This window comes from Cherax quadricarinatus, chromosome 64 (genome assembly GCF_038502225.1).
Source record: "Cherax quadricarinatus isolate ZL_2023a chromosome 64, ASM3850222v1, whole genome shotgun sequence".
In the NCBI taxonomy this organism is placed as follows: Eukaryota; Metazoa; Arthropoda; class Malacostraca; order Decapoda; family Parastacidae; genus Cherax; species Cherax quadricarinatus.
Window position 1 is genome coordinate 11540481 of NC_091355.1, and position 18565 is coordinate 11559045.

General features: G+C 40.3%; 1 protein-coding gene across 4 annotated transcripts in view; it reads right to left on the reverse strand.

Moving 5' to 3' along the window:
• Positions 1 to 13390: 13390 nt before the first annotated feature.
• LOC128699953 (glutamate receptor ionotropic, delta-1-like) overlaps positions 13391 to 18565 on the reverse strand; it is a 45522-nt gene continuing 40347 nt past the window's right edge. For all 4 annotated transcript variants that reach the window (XM_070098688.1, XM_053792789.2, XM_070098687.1 and 1 more), the window contains 3 exons: positions 17005 to 17052; positions 14909 to 15020; positions 13391 to 14174 (listed from right to left, as the gene is read on the reverse strand). In XM_070098688.1, the coding sequence (XP_069954789.1) occupies positions 13976 to 14174; positions 14909 to 15020; positions 17005 to 17052 (359 nt within the window). In that variant the 3' untranslated portion in view covers positions 13391 to 13975. The remainder of the gene's footprint in view (positions 14175 to 14908; positions 15021 to 17004; positions 17053 to 18565) is intronic.

Genomic DNA, 18565 nt, shown 5'->3' on the forward strand with positions numbered 1-18565 from the left:
AGTCATGAAGATAGGGGAAGGGCACAGAAGACCACAGACAGAGTATAGGCTAGGTGGCCAAAGACTGCAAACCTCACTCAAGGAGAAAGATCTTGGGGTGAGTATAAGTAAGTAAGTAAGTAAGTTTATTCAGGTATACACAAATACAGTTACATAGAATTATCATACATAGCAGCATATGTGTAGAGAACCTAGGATAACCCAAAAAAGTCAGACAGAGTGACTTATTTCCATTGGGGTCCTTTTACCTTATTATTATAGTATAAAGGTTATAATATTTTCTTATTATTCTACAATGAAGATAACATCTTATTATCATACTAAAAAGACTATCTGCTACACCAAGGTCATTAAGACTATCTACAATACGAGGGTCATTACAAGGAATAAGGTAAAATTTACACGTATGTTAGCTAAAAAATAGAAAATCATTCCCCTCCCTTTCTGTAGCTACATTCATCAGACATCTTTTGGCACTCTTCTTGAACTGGTTCACGCTATGACTGGCTTTGACATGTGCGGGTAGTCTGTTCCATTCCTTTATTGCTGTACAATAAAAGGTGTTTGAAGCCTGGCCACTGACTGTGGGTACTACAAAGTTGTGCTCTCTCCCCCTAGTACTATGATTGCTTTGGTTCCCAACCTTGACAAAATTGACAGCAAGATATTCTGGACATTGTTTGTGAGCAATTTTATAAACATGATTTAGCTTCAGTTGTTTTACTCTGTCTTCAACATTCAGCATATCCAACTGCTGTAATTCATCCTGGCCTACATGTTCTCTTGGTCCCAGCCCCAGGATGAATCTTACGATTTTGTTCTGGGTGATTTGCAGTCTATCTTTCAGTTTTTTTGTCAAGGCAGAGTACCAAGAAGAGCAAGCGTAATCCATATGGCATTGTATAAGGGCTAGACATAGGGTCCTGCGAGCCTCAGTAGGTAGACACTGTGCTTGTCTATACAGGAACTTCAGTTTGGCATTCGCTTTCTTTACTACACTGTTCCCTATCAATTCTCCTGACATGCATGGGTCAAAGGGGATTCCCAAATATTTTACTGATGAAACCAAAGTGATGGGCTCCCCATTACATTGAACATTAAAATTATTTACCCTTCTCAGTTTATGTTTCGTGCCAAAGAGAATGGCTTCAGTTTTCCCTAGGTGTAATGATAGTTTGTTGTCTACTAACCATTTGCTGCAGGACTCCAGTTCCAGTGTTAAAACATTAGCAATATCTTGTGGGTCTTTACCTGACACTAACAGAGCACTGTCATCTGCATACAGTAGGAGTTTGCACTTGACACTGATAGGCATATCATTGACATAACATAAGAATAATAAGGGACCCAGAATACTACCTTGGGGAACTCCACATGTTATCGGCAGGGGTTCTGATTCTGTTTTGTTGATTTTGACTATTTGTCTCCTGTTGCTAAGGTAGGACTTAAACCAGTCTACAGAACCTATACCGATAGCTTGAAGTTTATTACATAATATATTGTGGTTGACAGTATCGAAGGCCTTTTGCAGGTCTAATGTTACCATGCCTATGAGGTTCCCCTTTGACATTTCAGTTCTCAGGTAATCCATCAGATTAATAAGGGAGGTGTCGGTTGAGTAGGATCTTCTAAAGCCCGATTGATAGCTATGGAGAATGTTGTTGTCATTAAGGTACTTAACTACTTGAGAATACACCGCCCTCTCTAGAATTTTAGATATTATACTGAGTATACTAACAGGCCTATAGTTGCTTACATCAGACCTACTATTTTTCTTGAAGATAGGAGTGACTCTGGCCTCCTTGAACCCCTCCGGTACTGTATTAGTGGTGATTGATAGATTTATTATGTGAGCAATAGGGATTGACAGTTCAGAAGCACCATCTTTTAGGAACTTAGACGGGATGTTATCAGGGCCTGTGCTCTTAGTTGGGTTTAACCTGCTTAGTTCTTTTTGAATAAAGTCATGAGATACACTTACTAGTTGACAACCGTTTGGGGTTACCCCTTTATTGGTATAGTATGTTTGAAACTTATCAGAGTCTGTGTTAAAGGTATTTGATGCAGCTGGAAGTTTACTTACTAGTGTTGATGCAACAGATGTGTAGTAGGAATTAAAGCAATTTGCCACCTTAGATGTTTCGTGGCATGCCTCATTATCGATAGTGAGTACTATGTTAGACCTATCTACTGGCTTATGGCTATACCCCAACTGTTTTAGTTGTTGCCAGAGCTTTCTGGGGTTATGCTTATACTCTTCAATTTTTGAGCAGTAGTGCTTTGCCTTTGCTCCTTTTATAAGTCTCTGTACTCTGTTCCTCACCCTTTGGAATTCATTTAGTGCTGCAATATCCTGTCTGTTTGCTTTAAATCTTTTTAGCAGCTGGTCTCTGAATTTCATATTATCTAATATCTCAGTATTCATCCAGGGTTCAGTTCTTCGTTTAATCCTAACCTCTTTAACTGGTGCAATATTATCAAGAATGGTAGTGAACATTGTTTTGAATTTTTCCCAGGCATCGTTTACGTCCGTGCAACTTGTTATCTCTGTCCAGTCACAATTGTGTAGCCTATTTACCAGTGTTTCTTTACTGTAGTTTCTAGTTGACCTCATTTTTATTGTCCTGTGTAGGCCTATCCTATCCCTAGTTATTTTCCTGGTGCAGTAAATGATGAAATGATCACTAAGACCTGTGGTAATGACGCCTGACTGACTAATGTTCTCAGAGCGGTTACAAAGTATGTGGTCAATTAGGGTGGCTGAGAACTGTGTGATCCGGGTTGGAGTATAACACCGAGCATGTCTCCGGAAGCACACATCAATTAGATAACTGCTGCAGCATATGGGCGCCTGGCAAACCTGAGAACAGCATTCCGATACCTTAGTAAGGAATCATTCAAGGCACTGTACACCGTGTATGTCAGGCCCATACTGGAGTATGCAGCACCTGTTTGGAACCCGCACTTGATAAAGCACGTCAAGAAACTAGAGAAAGTACAAAGGTTTGCGACAAGGTTAGTTCCAGAGCTAAGGGGAATGTCCTATGAAGTAAGATTAAGGGAAATCGGCCTGACGACACTGGAGGACAGGAGGGTCAGGGGAGACATGATAACGACATATAAAATACTGCGTGGAATAGACAAGGTGGACAAAGACAGGATGTTCCAGGAAGGGGACACAGAAACAAGAGGCCACAATTGGAAGTTGAAGACACAAATGAGTCAGAGAGATAGTAGGTAGTATTTCTTCAGTCATAGAGTTGTAAGGCAGTGGAATAGCCTAGAAAATGACGTAGTGGAGGCAGGAACCATACACAGTTTTAAGACGAGGTTTGATAAAGCTCATGGAGCGGGGAGAGAGAGGGCCTAGTAGCAACCGGTGAAGAGGCGGGGCCAGGAGCTAGGACTCGACCCCTGCAACCACAAATAGGTGAGTACAAATAGGTGAGTACACACAAACCTGGCAAACCTACGGATAGCGTTCCGATACCTCAGTATGGATTCGTTCAAGACTCTGTATACCATTTACGTCAGGCCCATACTGGAGTATGCAGCACCAGTCAAGCACGTCAAGAAATTACAGAAAGTGCAATGGTTTGCAACAAGACTAGTCCCAGAGCTAAGGGGATTGTCCTACGAAGAAAGGTTGAGGGAAATCGGCCTGACGACACTGGAGGACAGGAGGGTCAGGGGAGACATGATAACGACGTGTAAAATACTGCGCGGCATAGACAAGGTGGACAAAGACGGGATGTTCCAGAGAAGGGACACAGACACAAGAGGTCACAATTGGAAGTTGAAGACTCAGATGAATCAAAGGGATGTTAGGAAGTATTTCTTCAGTCATAGAGTAGTCAGGCCTGGAATAGCCTAGAAAGTGACGCAGTGGAGGCGGGAACCATACATAGTTTTAAGGCGAGGTATGATAAAGCTCATGGGGCAGGGAGAGAGAGGACCTAGTAGCAATCAGCGAAGAGGCGGGGCCCGGAGCTATGAATCGACCCCTGCAACCACAAATAGGTGAGTACAAATAGGTGAGTACACACACTAGGTGAGTACATACATAGTACAACAGCAGATTCAATTTATTGGTCAAAATTGTACGGGAATCGCCCATCATTTATCGTCGAAAGACTTTTTTTTTCGTAAATACATGTATATATATGCACACATAAATATATACATACAGGCATACATATGTACAAGTATATGTATGCACATCTATACATATGAACATAAATACAGTACATACGCACGTGTGTGTATTGCCAATGTTTACATACACAGAAAAAAATATGCAAACTTATAAACACGCAAATTAATACACACAGGCATCTATACATACACACGTTTACATGCACATTAATACATATGCACAAGCATACACACGAACATACGAACACATCCACATATACATATACATACATATGCATGCATATACACGCGCATACATACGCATAAACATACATACATATATTCACACATAACCATACATACACATACCTAAGCCCACAAATGCATATTTTTATATTTACTGATACCTGAAGTATGTTTTCTGGGGTTAGCGCACCCCTGCATTATAATTTTAAGACCGCCCTGTACTAAACCTTTTGTGTGCAGGGATGTAGAGGGAGCTGGGCTTGTATGATACGGGGATATATTTCTGGGATCGCGCAGCAACCGAACAAATCTGACTGTATATACTTGGAAATGATGGAATTTTTAAATCTACGAATTTCCAAAGGAAAGCCAATTAATAATAATATTATTATTATTACTATTATTATTATTATTATTATGATTATTGTATTCATGTGGAACAGAAGAGCAATCGGGTTTGAGACGAGACTAGCTCTAATACCTATGATCAAGAGCCCTTCAACTAGTATCAAGGAGCGCCTGAAATGTTGCATTTCAGAATACTTAGAAAGCACTTTTTGAACTGAACTTATCGCTCTGTTCAAAACGTTGTCATAATTTGCGCTAGAGGTTGTTTTTCTCTCTCACTCTCGTGTGAGAGGTAATGAAAGACAGGAAGGTTATGTCTCACTTAAAAATAACTTACACACCTGAAGGAATTTGGAGCAAGTGTGAGATTACATAAGAAATGTTTACCTATTACCTCAGTTACCTTAGGTGAGGTTAGGTGAAGCAACGTTAAGCGAAGCGAGGTTAGGTGAAGCAACGTTAAGTGAAGTGAGGTTAGGTGAAGCAACGTTAAGTGAAGTGAGGTTAGGTGAAGCAACGTTAAGTGAAGCGAGGTTAGGTGAAGCAACGTTAAGTGAAGCGAGGTTAGGTGAAGCAACGTTAAGTGAAGCAATGTTAAGTGAAGCGAATCTGGTTAGGTTTTATTAGGTTAGCCTAGGTTAGGCTAGGTGAGGTAAGGTTAGGCTTTATTAGGTTACGCGAGGTGAGGTAAGGTTAGGTTAAAGTGATGTTAGGTTAGGTTAAAGTGAGGTTAGGCGAGGTAAGGTAAGGTTAAGTTTTATTAGGTTAGGTTAGATTAAAGTGAGGAGAGGTAAAGTTAGGTTTATTATGTTAGGTTAAAGCGAAATTTGGTGAGCCCCTTAAGTAAGTTTATTCAGGTGTGTGTATTGTTTAGTGTGCATATTATTTATTGTACACCCCTATATATGGTTGCAGGGGTCGAGTCACAGCTCCTGGCCCCTGACGTGTACATTATTTAGTGTGTGTATTGTTTTGTATTTAGTGTATGTATTTATTGTATGTATTGTTTTGTATATTTCGTGTGCGTAATGCATTTAGCTCCATAACATATCAACTACATCGTGTAAGCTTATTGGTGAATTGTGGTGACAATGACAGCTAACATCTTATTATTATTATTATTAAAGATTCGCCGGTATTCTCCTGGCCCGGGCCTTTTCCAAGTGGTGGCCCGGCCTTGGCTCCCTCTTTAGGGAGTGTCTGAGACCTAAGTCTCCTATGGGAGGAGGCACAAGTACCTCCTCATCTTTGGGACCAACTGTCCCCAGGCCCAGCCACAAGCTAGGCCTCTCTGGTCTGCCATCCCCGCCCCAAGGGGGCAAATGGGAATGACAGTCTTATGAGCTAAAGGCTCGGGCTCAGGCACCTACCCTACCCTAGAAGGGCTAGGCATAGTGTCGATCGACAGCTAACATCGTCTTAGTTTAAGTTTAATATGTTTATTATGCACCCCATACCCATCCTGTGGGCGGTAGTCAAAAGATTAGAGGTACATAATGGGTCCAGGGACTGGGCCTCAAAGTTTTGATAGCTGAGAAAGTTACAAAGGTAATGAACTCACAATTTACAAAGGTAATGAACTCCAGGTAGGTCTGGTCACAATCATGACAAGTTACAAAGGTATTTACAGATTACAGAGGTACACAATGGGTCCAGGGACCGGGCTCCAAAGTTTTGATGGCTGAACTAGGTACAAGGTAATGAACTCACAAGTTACAAAAGTAATGAATACTGTTATAAGCGAGTGTTGCTGATGCCACATTGCACAATGTGATTTAATTAATTTATAATATGTTGCTGTCAGCCTACAATGAATGTTCCTATTCGTAATGCAGAATAAACCTTTTTTTTTAACTTGATAATGCTCTATCGTAAACAGAAATATATCTTAAAATAGTCTAACGTTTCGTTATACTTACGTTAACCAGTTAATTACACCCTCCCTACCTGCCAGGGAGGGTTAGTGTGCATCTATGTGTCACGGGATGAGTTTGTCACTGACTTTTTGCGAGAAAACACTAATGATACGTGCACATACTTTAACGAAATAGCAATGAAAGTACTAGTGGTGACACGTACATATTGTAGGCTATCCCAACAGCAGTGAAAAATCATACCAGTAGTGACAGGTACATATAAGTTGTCCTAACAGCAGTGAAAGTGATACCAGTGGTGATACGTACATATTATAGGCTCTCGTAACAGCAGTGAAAGTGATACCAGTGGTGATACGTACATATTATAGGCTCTCGTAACAGCAGTGAAAGTGATATCAGTGGTGATATAATAGTCTGATCAAATAGCAGTAGTAATAGTGTTACCGGTGGTGATACACAGATACATATTTTTACACCCTGATTAAACAGCAGTGAAATTATAAATGTTGACATATACAACATTCTTTTGTCAGACTAACACGCTAGACAACGTGTAAAATCAACCTAAACTTACCAGCGTCGTGTAAGTGAACACACTCGCTGTGCGTGAAAAACTAAGTTTTTCCAGTCGTATGATAAAACGCACTACTAAACTGGTCCATTTTTATTTGGTTATCAACCCATAGGTATATTACAACATTTTAAACTGGAAAGACTGAAAATCTTAGTATTTATGCAAGCATTTGGTTATTATTTATAAAATTAGTGTCAATTCAGCACTGTTTCTTGATCGAAATCCTTCATAATTAATGTGGCTGTGTAGGAAACATACTCATTTATTGTGGGAATTGTTATGTATCGATATACCGTCCATAAAACTATTAATAATAAGACGCCACCTGTCGGAGGTTGGTCGCTGGAGGCTGGTCGCTGGTGGTTGGTCGCTGGTGGTTGGTCGCTGGTGGTTGGTCGCAGCCTGGCCACCATCAATGCACACCAACACCACCCGACTATCTTTCATTATTTAACTTAACCTAATATAACCTAACCTACCCGTCACCAATCCTAACATAACATACCCTATCCTGTTACAACCAGCCCTATCCTAACCCAGAAAAATATTGACCGGGGAAGTGATTAAACCCTGAGTAGTAGCACGTGGGTCAGTGTTGGTGAAGCAGCGACCACTGGCCAGCGTTCTTATCAGTCATGGCTGCCGTGTTGTTGCTCGTTGCTTCATCATTATTAATCTTATTCTTGAAGCGTTATTCTGGCTCATATGTCGATGGCATCAATTCCTGCAGTAGATAAGTGTGTTTCCCGCACAACCACATCAATTTCGGACAATTTCGATAAAGATATACTGAATTGGGACCAGGAAATGTTGTCAACATTGACCAAATACTTAACCAGTGTTTGGGATCTATGCAAGATTTCTGCTGTATAGTCCTTGTGGCTTAGCGCTTCTTTTTGATTATAATAATAATAATATGCAAGATTTCGTCGATATGCTGCAAGGATTCAGGATCTACACACTCAGTGGTAATGTACTGTTTTCTGTAACTCATATTAAAAAAAAAATTAATACCAAATCTTGTAAATTTTATAAGATTTTATTTGGGTCATAAGAATTTTTTGCACTTCTTATTTCGATTGGCGCCAAATGTTGCCTTCTTTCAAGCGAGAGAGCGCGCACGCACGCACATGCGCACACATGCACACGCGCGCACACAATAAGGAATCGTTCAGGACCCTGTACACCGTGTACGTTAGGCCCATATTGGAGTATGCGGCACCAGTTTGGAACCCACACCTAGCCAAGCACGTGAAGAAACTAGAGAAAGTGCAAAGGTTTGCAACAAGACTAGTCCCAGAGCTAAGAGGTATGTCCTACGAGGAGAGGTTAAGGGAGGTTACCTGGAGGTTATTCCGGGGATCAACGCCCCCGCGGCCCGGTCCATGACCAGGCCTCCCGATGGATCAGGGCCTGATCAACTAGGCTGTTACTGCTGGCCGCACGCAGTCCAACGTACGAGCCTCAGCCCGGCTGATCCGGCACTGACTTTAGGTATCTGTCCAGCTCTCTCTTGAAGGCAGCCAGGGGTTTATTGGCAATTCCCCTAATGCTTGATGGGAGGCTGTTGAACAGTTTTGGGCCCCGAACACTTATGGTGTTTTCCCTTAGTGTACCAATGGTGCCCCTACTTTTTATTGGGGGCATTTTGCATCGCCTGCCCAGTCTTTTACTTTCGTAGGGAGTGATTTCTTTGTGCAGATTTGGGACCATTCCTTCCAAGATTTTCCAAGTGTAGATTATGATATATCTCTCCCTCCTGCGTTCCAACGAGTACAAGTCAAGTGCTTCCAAGCGTTCCCAGTAGTTAAGGTGCTTGACAGAACTTATACGTGCAGTAAAGGATCTCTGTACACTCTCCAGATCTGCGATTTCACCTGCTTTAAATGGAGATGTTAATGTACAGCAGTATTCCAGCCTAGAGAGAACAAGTGATTTGAAAAGGATCATCATGGGCTTGGCATCTCTCGTTTTGAAAGTTCTCATTATCCATCCTATCATTTTCTTTGCACGTGCGATCGTGGCACTGTTGTGATCCTTGAAAGTGAGATCCTCAGACATTACTACTCCCAGGTCCCTTACATTATTTTTCCGCTCTATTGTATGGCCGGAGTCAGTAGTATACTCTGTTCTAGTTATTATCTCCTCCAGTTTTCCATAACGGAGTAGTTGGAATTTGTCCTCATTGAACATCATATTGTTTACCGTTGCCCACTGGAAAACTTTGTTTATATCTTCTTGGAGGTTAACCGCGTCCTCAGCAGATGACAGCCTCATGCAGATCCTAGTATCATCCGCAAAGGATGATACGGTGCTGTGGTGTATATCTCTGTTTATGTCTGGTATGAGGATAAGGAATAAGATGGGGGCGAGTACTGTGCCTTGTGGAACAGAGCTCTTCACTATGGCAGCCTCCGATTTAACTCTGTTGACCACTACTCTTTGTGTTCGATTTGTTAGGAAGTTGAAGATCCATCTCCCCACTTTCCCAGTTATTCCTTTAGCACGTATTTTATGGGCTATTACGCCATGATCGCATTTGTCAAATGCTTTTGCAAAGTCTGTGTATATTACATCTGCATTCTGATTTTCTTCCAGTGCATCCAAGGCCATGTCATAGTGATCCAGGGAAATCGACCTGACGACATGGGGACAGGAGATATAAAGGGGATATGATAACGACATTTAAAATACCGAGAGGAATCGACAAGATGGACAGACAGGATGTTCCAGAGATGGGACACAGCAACAAGGGGTCACAGTTGGAAGTTGAAGATTCAGATGAATCACCAGAGATGTTACGAAGTATTTCTTCAGAGTCGTCAGGAACTGGAATCGTCTAGGAAGTGATGTAAGAGAGAGATTTCGTTCGGATTTTTAACCCCGGAGGGTTAGCCACCCAGGATAACCCAAGAAAGTCAGTGCGTCATCGAGGACTGTCTAACTTATTTCCATTGGGGTCCTTAATCTTGTCCCCCAGGATGCGACCCACACCAGTCGACTAACACCCAGGTACCTATTTGCTGCTAGGTGAACAGGACAATAGGTGTAAGGAAACGTGTCGGAATTTCCACCCGCCGGGAATCGAACCCGGGCCCTCCGTGTGTGAAGCGGGAAGTATGATAAAGCTCACGGAGCAGGATGAGACCTAGTAGCGACCAGTGAAGAGGTGGAACCAGGAGCTGTGAATTGACCCGTGCAACCACAACTAGGCGAGTACAGGCACACACGAAGATGAGGACTACTGTTTTTGATGATTCAAAACATTTGACGCATAAATATATAAATATATAAATATTTATTCGTGGATTGCTTGGTATCTGCCTCAGTTTGCACATTGAGGGAACGGGGTTCGAGCCTCGGACGAGTGGAAACGTTGGGAATGTTGTCTTACACCTGCTGCTAAGTAAGTAAGTTTATTCGGGTATACACAAATACAGTTACATAGATTATCATACTAGCAGCATATGTGTAGAGAACCTAGGATAGCCCAAAAAAAATCAAGAGGGACTTATTTCCATTGGAGTCCTTTATTTCCATTGCTCCAGTTCACTTAGCAGTAAGCAGGTACCTAGTAAGTAAGTAAGTAAGTTTATTCAGATGTTAGGTGACTAGTGTATGTCGCTCTCTGGAAGGAAGGATTAAAAACCTCAATGAAAATAACAAGTCTGATGATATGCTGGCTATATTAGATTACTCTGCGTAACTAATCATCTTTGTTAATAATCCGAACAAAATCCTTCAGGGAATTAAAACAATAGTCTCCCAGACAAGTTTTCTAAAACTCTGCGTTATAGAAAACAAACTTCAATAGGGAATACTTAAATACGAAACATTTTTTTTTAAATTTCTTACTTAACGCACAGTTCAGAGGAAATAATATTTAATGCAAAATTAAAACGAAATAGTTGGAACAGCAGTATTTGCATGAAATAAGACTAGCGGGAATATTTTGTGACTGATAACTGTTACTCTAAGATTTATGCATGAAATATCATATGTAATATGCAAATATGAACAAAAACTAATTTTTATACTGTAAATTCAAAGCATTTCACCTGAGACACACTCGAATAACTACTGCAGCAAACGTAAGACTGGAAAATTTTAGTTTAGCTTACAGGAATATAAACAAGGAGGCATTCATGACCTGCACAACAAATATTAGGGCCATCTTGGAACAAGCAGTGCATAAGTAAGTACTTACTTACTTACTTACTTACTTACTTGCAAAGAAATCAGTCCCAGAGCTGGAGGTAAGAACTGAGTTGAAGCTAGAGTAAGTAAACCTGACACTAGACGATAGAATGATCAGAGGTGACATGATTACTACGTACAAAATACTCGAAGAACTGACGGGGTGGACAGGAGGAGTATGAGAGGCGGGTTTCACGTACACGAGGTTTCAGATGGCAGTTAAAAACACAGATGAGTCACAGAAATGTTAAGAAATACTAATTTATCTTTATTGTGGTCAGGAAGTGGAACGAACTAGATCTAAAGCGAAGTGGTAGAGACAGGATCCATACATAGCACTAGTAATTAGGTATGATAGGGCTCACGCAGTCAGAAGTGAAGTCAGTATCGGCCAGTAGGCAGGCGGGGCCAGGAGCTGAGACTTGACCCTTGCAACCACAGTTAGGTGAGTACTACATTAGTGGGTTGGTGAACGGAGACATCAACAAACAAATTGTGGAAGAGTTGAGAGTTGTAACAAAGGCATCGGTAATCTAAGGCATCGTGCTAGGCTCCAAGACGAAGCTTTGGTTGTGCTGTAATAAGGTTCTTTGGGGGGAGAGTGAGGGATGGTGATTAGGAAAGCAGTAATTTCCCCTGGGGCAGGGAAGTTTCACTGTTGTCTTACTTGACCTAGATCGCATTTCTAATTCATTCGGAGGTCGGTTCGTTTTCACGATCTGTTTCGAGGAGTGCTACTCTGTGGTGAAGAAAGTTTGGATTGCATCTGTGCAAGAGTTTGGATGGGTTTGTGTGCATGCTTGGAGTAATTACATCATTCCACGTCACTTACAACTGCAATTTCAATTACTACTTCAGATTTTAATAAAATAATAATATTAATAAATCCTTATTTCTGCAAGTACATGTACAACATATATAGGCCGAGCTGACATCACTGACATACTACTATATAGAAAGCCCCTAGTTATACAGAGCATTTCGGGAAAATTAAGTCAGTTTTGTCCCCAAGATGCGACCCACACCAGTCGGCTAACCCAGATACCTATTTTACTGCTAGGTGAACACGGACAGCAGGTTTCTTAAAGAAACACATCGTAATGTTTCCACGCGTACCGGAGATCGAACCACGGACCTCAGCTTGTGAGCTGAATGCAGTAGCAATCGAGCTACGGGACACGCAATTACAACAAGACGTATTTCGGTCGCTGCGCGATGAAAGGTATTCCATAACCCTCCAAAACCCTAGTCTCCTGTGTCTTAATGATAGCGATTGGAATAGGGCAGAGTCGACATAAGTTGATAATACTGTTGAATACTAGATGTATTTCGGTCACTGTGCGATAAGAGAAAGGTATTCCTGTATTCCATAACCCCAGCCTCCTGTACTACAATGCACGCAAAAAAGATTTGTGGAGAGTGCGCACAGATTTCTAATGCATTTAAATATTAGCATTGATGATATGAAGCGAAACAGATTAGGTATTCACATGAACACTAATATCCCTATTTCTTCAAATAAAAATGACATTAGAACATTAACAACTCGAAACTTATTCACACTCTCCTCTAAGAAACACATAGTGAAGAAGCATTATCTTGTTATCTCAGAGAGATCAGTTTGAAGCGACTCAGTTTGCTTGATCAAATTATCAGCGTTGAAGAGTGAAACCATATGTACGAGGCTATCAGGAATTAATACAAAAATAAAAGTATTTGAATCTCCCCAGTTTCTTAGATAAAGAGGCTAATTGGGACCAACACGTAATGCAAATAATAATCATAAATAATATTTACATATAGACACACACACACACATACATACACATACACACACACACACACACACACACACACACACACACACACACACACACACACACACACACACACACACATCAGGCCTAGTGTCCAATCAACATGTGCCTGGGACAAAATGGTAACTAACACACACACAAGAACCTTATTTTAACAAAATTAAGGTTTAAATAGTGATTCTATAATGCTTGTACTCTTTATTTTATTTAACATATGTTTACAGTATTACTACTTTTAGTGTAACCTTCCTTTGTTTATATATCTTATTTCTCAGTGCTATTGCTCAGCTGCACTATCCTGCGTTATATATATTTAATCTAAGTTCAGTTCAATCCCACTGAAATACTCTGGAAAAGATGAAGCAACTCAAGGAGATTAACCTATAAACTGGAGTAGTGTAAATAAAAATATAGCATAGTTGATAATATTACTTACCGGGGATGACATACAATGTTCAGAAGACCGAATAGTTTGTTCAGAATACCCATGATTCTTCATCACCATCATCATCCTCCCCCCGCTTTATCCTCTTTATTTTTATCATCATTTTGAAAGTTCTATGGTTGTAGGAGCCATACAGTGCCAGTGAAATACAAGGTTTGATACAAGGATGAAAAAAAAATGGTCTAATTCCTTGGATGACGAGCCCTCTACTAAGAAATTAAAGCAGTGTTTCTCAGCCATTTTTCCAGCTGACCCACCAGTCATGGTAGGTCAGCATCCTCAATGGTGGCCGCGGCCCACTGTTTGAGAAACACGGTACGAGAGCCTTGGGACTACTCTAGACTTTCTGTAACCTTTGGAAGACAGTTTCTGCCAGGAAGGCGAGACAGGCGACGCCCACACCTGCCGCCCACAATACAAACACGCCGCCCATCTTCCCCATGCTCAGAGCTTTGCCCTCCTCGTCCCACAGGTCTGCAGGCACGCAGGTAGAGTGAGGTAGATCAACCAGCCTAGTCGACCTTGCCCAGACCAAGCTGTGTCAAAGTGAGTTATGGTGACACCTCATGATAGCCAAAGCGTGAAGAAATTTAATATTTTTTTTTTATTTTTTTTAATTCAATTTTGTTGTTTTGTTAATCTTTAGCTCAGTTAATTACAAGTATTTAATATTTTGTTAGTTTAAGTTAGGCTAAGTTAATATTTTACGTGGTTATGCTAGGACAATAACACTGTCCAACTAAGTGTAACTTAATTTTATTCATTTAAGAAATCAAGTTGTTTTTTAGTTAAACCTGAAGCGCTGATCATGATTCTGAGGTGGTTTAGTCTCTATCATGTAATTTTTTTTAAATGTACGATGAATATTTTGGCTATTTAAGGTTGTAGAACCAAATGGTATATGTTACAATCACAGGCATTATATTAGATATTAAGCGTGCAGTGATATACATATATATATATATATATATATATATATATATATATATATATATATATATATATATATATATATATACATATATATATATCCGGGGGATCGAACCCATGTTGTATTACCGCCGCTCATGGTGAGCGAAAATTCACGACGCTCTAACCCACGAGATCATACAATCCTTCCTGTCTCTCTCTCTCTCTCTCTCTCTCTTTAACTTGGTTAAATCTTTGAAACATTGGTGCAAGATACTGGTTAACACTACTGAGTGTTGCTGGCTGATACCAGCCTCTATCACCATCACTGTCTGGCACTCACCTGGTGTTAGGTACTTACATATCGTCAAAGAGCGGCTTAACGAGCGAGTTCTTGGGGAACCCAAAACCTCCTATCTCCAGAAACAAGGGTTCAGTACTGGTCTTCAGCCGACACACACGAACGGAGCCCACTGCAACCAATACGATGATAATCGTAGGAATAACTGAGAATAACTGTAGGATATATACAGTGAGATAATCGTAGGATATATACAGTGAGATAATCGTAGGATATATATAGTGTTAATGAAATTTTTTTTTAATTTTGCACAAAAAGAATCTTAGAAAACTTACCTAACCTTATTATAACAAGAGCAATTAATTTTAGCCTAACCCAACTAAATATATTTTAGATTTGTTTACAGTAATTTAATACTAAACAAACACAGTGAAATATATTTTTTTCATTAGGTTCAGAATGATTTTGGCGAAATTATTGCATACTCAAATTTTCACTTGTCCTATATGGCAAGATGAGCGTTGCTATTTAAGCCAAGATCGCAAGTTCTGCCTATTCGGCACGACATTATTTATATATATATATAAATATATATATATATATATATATATATATATATATATATATATATATATATATATATATATATATATATATTGAGAGGTGTATTTCTGTGTATATACACTGAGAGGAGTTAACTGTAATCCCTCTGTCAACTATTGTCTGGTGGTGAAAAGGTTAACGTGCAGTCCTAATGACCCTGGTATAGTCGATAGGCTTTCAACTTCATTAGCGAGCCTAATAATGTAATAAAGTGATAGAATTACCGACAATATGTAAAGTAAAAGGACACAAGTGCAACTAATGTGGCATTTTATTGTGGCAACGTTTCGCTCTCCAGGAGCTTTGTGAAGCTCCTGGAGAGCGAAACGTTGCCACAATAAAATGTCACATTAGTTGCACTTGTGTCCTTTTACTTTACATAGAGCCTAATAATAATGATCAAAGGAAAGCGATAAACCAGTGAAGGTCAAAGCGTAGGGAATGGAAGCTAATTTCCTTTGCTCTAAGAACTCTAAGAATAGAGAAGATGAACTCGTACTTTGCAATGAGGAAATGTTACGTAATGAAACATTTCGAAAGTGCTTTTGATTCGGGAAATCGGAGCCACCCGTTCCCTTTCCTCGAGTCAGACTTGATTACCGTCCTTTATCAAGTCATGGCTAGATAAAACTAAACAGAGTGAAACATGACGTAATGAAGCTCTACACAAAGCTCTATTCAGAGTGAAACTTGATAATCAAAAGCGTTACACAGAGGAACACGAATTGGGAAAATCTCATACAGAGCGAAAGGGACTTGATAAATATATACACACAGAAACATTGCCCCATGAAATTTCGTGTTTGTCTCTCCATTCCACTCAATTATGAATTTGCAATAAGGCGGTAAATGCCAGCAACTAGAGGGAAGGACACAACATTGACGACGTTTCGCCCCTGGGACCTTTTAAAGTTGAAGAATTGAGACACTTATGCAACACATGGGAATCTTTATTGAAGAAACGTTTCGCCACACAGTGGCTTCATCAGTCCAATACAAAGTACAAATGGGTAAGGAGAGTAGAAGTTTGAGGTAATCAGTCCCTCAACCTGTCAGACACTGCAACATCATGGAATCTGGGTACAAAGACTTCAACGCTTGCCCAACCTTTAGACGACGACCTACTTACACTAGTGGCAGGTCCCACTGTGATCCCGCCTCCTCCTGCTTCAACTCATCTCACCGCAATATATAAGCCACCTCTCTGGCCCTGTGCTGCACTTCCTACAAGAGTGATGGACTGAACATATCGATTCCAGGTTGAGGGACTGATTACCTCAAACTTCTACTCTCCTTACCCATTTCTTCTTTGTATTGGACTGATGAAGCCACTGTGTGGCGAAACGTTTCTTCAATAAAGATTCCCATGTGTTGCATAAGTGTCTCAATTCTTCAACTTGTCGGTTTTCAAACCATTCATCACATATATTTAAAGTGCTGAAGATCTTAGGAACGAAAAACCTTCACTGAAGGTCTGCGTTCCTTTCTGTTTGGTGTTACGAATCTACACTAAATATTTCGTAAACTGGACCAGAGAAAGTTTCATGACTCACCGTGTGTTGTGTAGTGGTCCAGCAGGTAGTCTACGATGACATTGTTCACTGTACCGTGAGAAAGAGAGACATTGTACACAACAGTATCAATGCATTCATAGTGTATAATACCGACAAGTTGAGGGATAAGATACATGTGCAATATTTTGGCGTCTGAAGTAGATACCCGGGTGTTGCATATCTTGCTTGTGTGCAAGTTACTACACACAAGGAACAAATGCTAACATTGTTTACTGCGTATGTGTATCCGTCGTGTATAAGTTGTATCATGTACTTGTAGAAATAATAATAATAATATTATTATTATTATTATTATTATTAAATGCTCTGCATAACCATGGGTTTTCTGCATGCACAACTAAATGTCACCCATCTCTGTACAGACACTATCTTGTGGAAATAAATCTTTGACTGATTAATAATCACAACTCTTATTCTTAATCCAATTAAATGTAGCTTCAGAAATATTATATCAGTCACCCACTCTATTTCCTGCAGTAAACAGTGTTGACACTGTATATGATGATATATTTACAAATAAACTCACCATGCACAAGCAACTATGAGACTGATATTGTAAGAGCATGTAGTTTTTGCTTGGCGGAGTGAACGAGTTGATGTGGGCTGCAAGGTGGTGTTGCATATTCTAATATTGGTCTCACGTACGTGGTGTGTCCTGAGAGACTCCTGACTAGGAAGGATATATTCTGGCTGAGATTCTTGAAAGCTCTTCTTATATTTGCCAATGTTGCAGTTGCAACTCACGTCATCCTGTGTGGCAGCTACCACTTTAAACTAGTGGTGTGGCACGACCGGCTTCCTCTCTCCTCTTGTGGTCAATATGCATCTCTTGCATTGTCCATTTTCGTTCTTATTTTTTATTCATTACTTTAGTGGCGTCAGTAAATACTGACATACACGAGTATAAGGTCGTTCATAGTATTACGTTCTTGGTGGGTGTGGGCGTTTGGGGGTGGGTGGTGGTTTTGCGTTAGTGGATTGTTGTGGGTTGCATCCTGGGGGACAAGATTAACCAAAGTTGCCCGAAATGCTCTACCATAATCAGGGTTTTCAATAAAGTATGTCAGTGATGTCAGCTGTGTCTGTATCGGTAGTATTATATACTTCTATAAATAAGGATTATCATCATTATTACTGATTTTACCTGTTAAGGTGTCACAATTAATGATAAAGGTCAAGGTGCAATTGTACCAGTACAAGGTTAATGTACCATGATGGTGCTGTACATGGTTAAATTATTGTGCTACATTGCTGGCACAGAGTGAAATGTTTACAGCGAGACATAAGCAAAAGGATGTTTTTATTAGTACGATGTTTCACCCACATGAGGCTTTATCAAGTAAAGGCTTTATCAAGTAAAGGAACAGCAAAGAATTACAGACAGACAGCACTAACATCCCATATCATAAAAATCTCTGAAAGGGTCCTAAGAAGCAAGATCACCACCTATCTAGAAACCCATCAATTACACAACCCAGGGCAACATGGGTTTAGAACAGGTTGCTCCTGTCTGTCTCAACTATTGGATCACTACGACAAG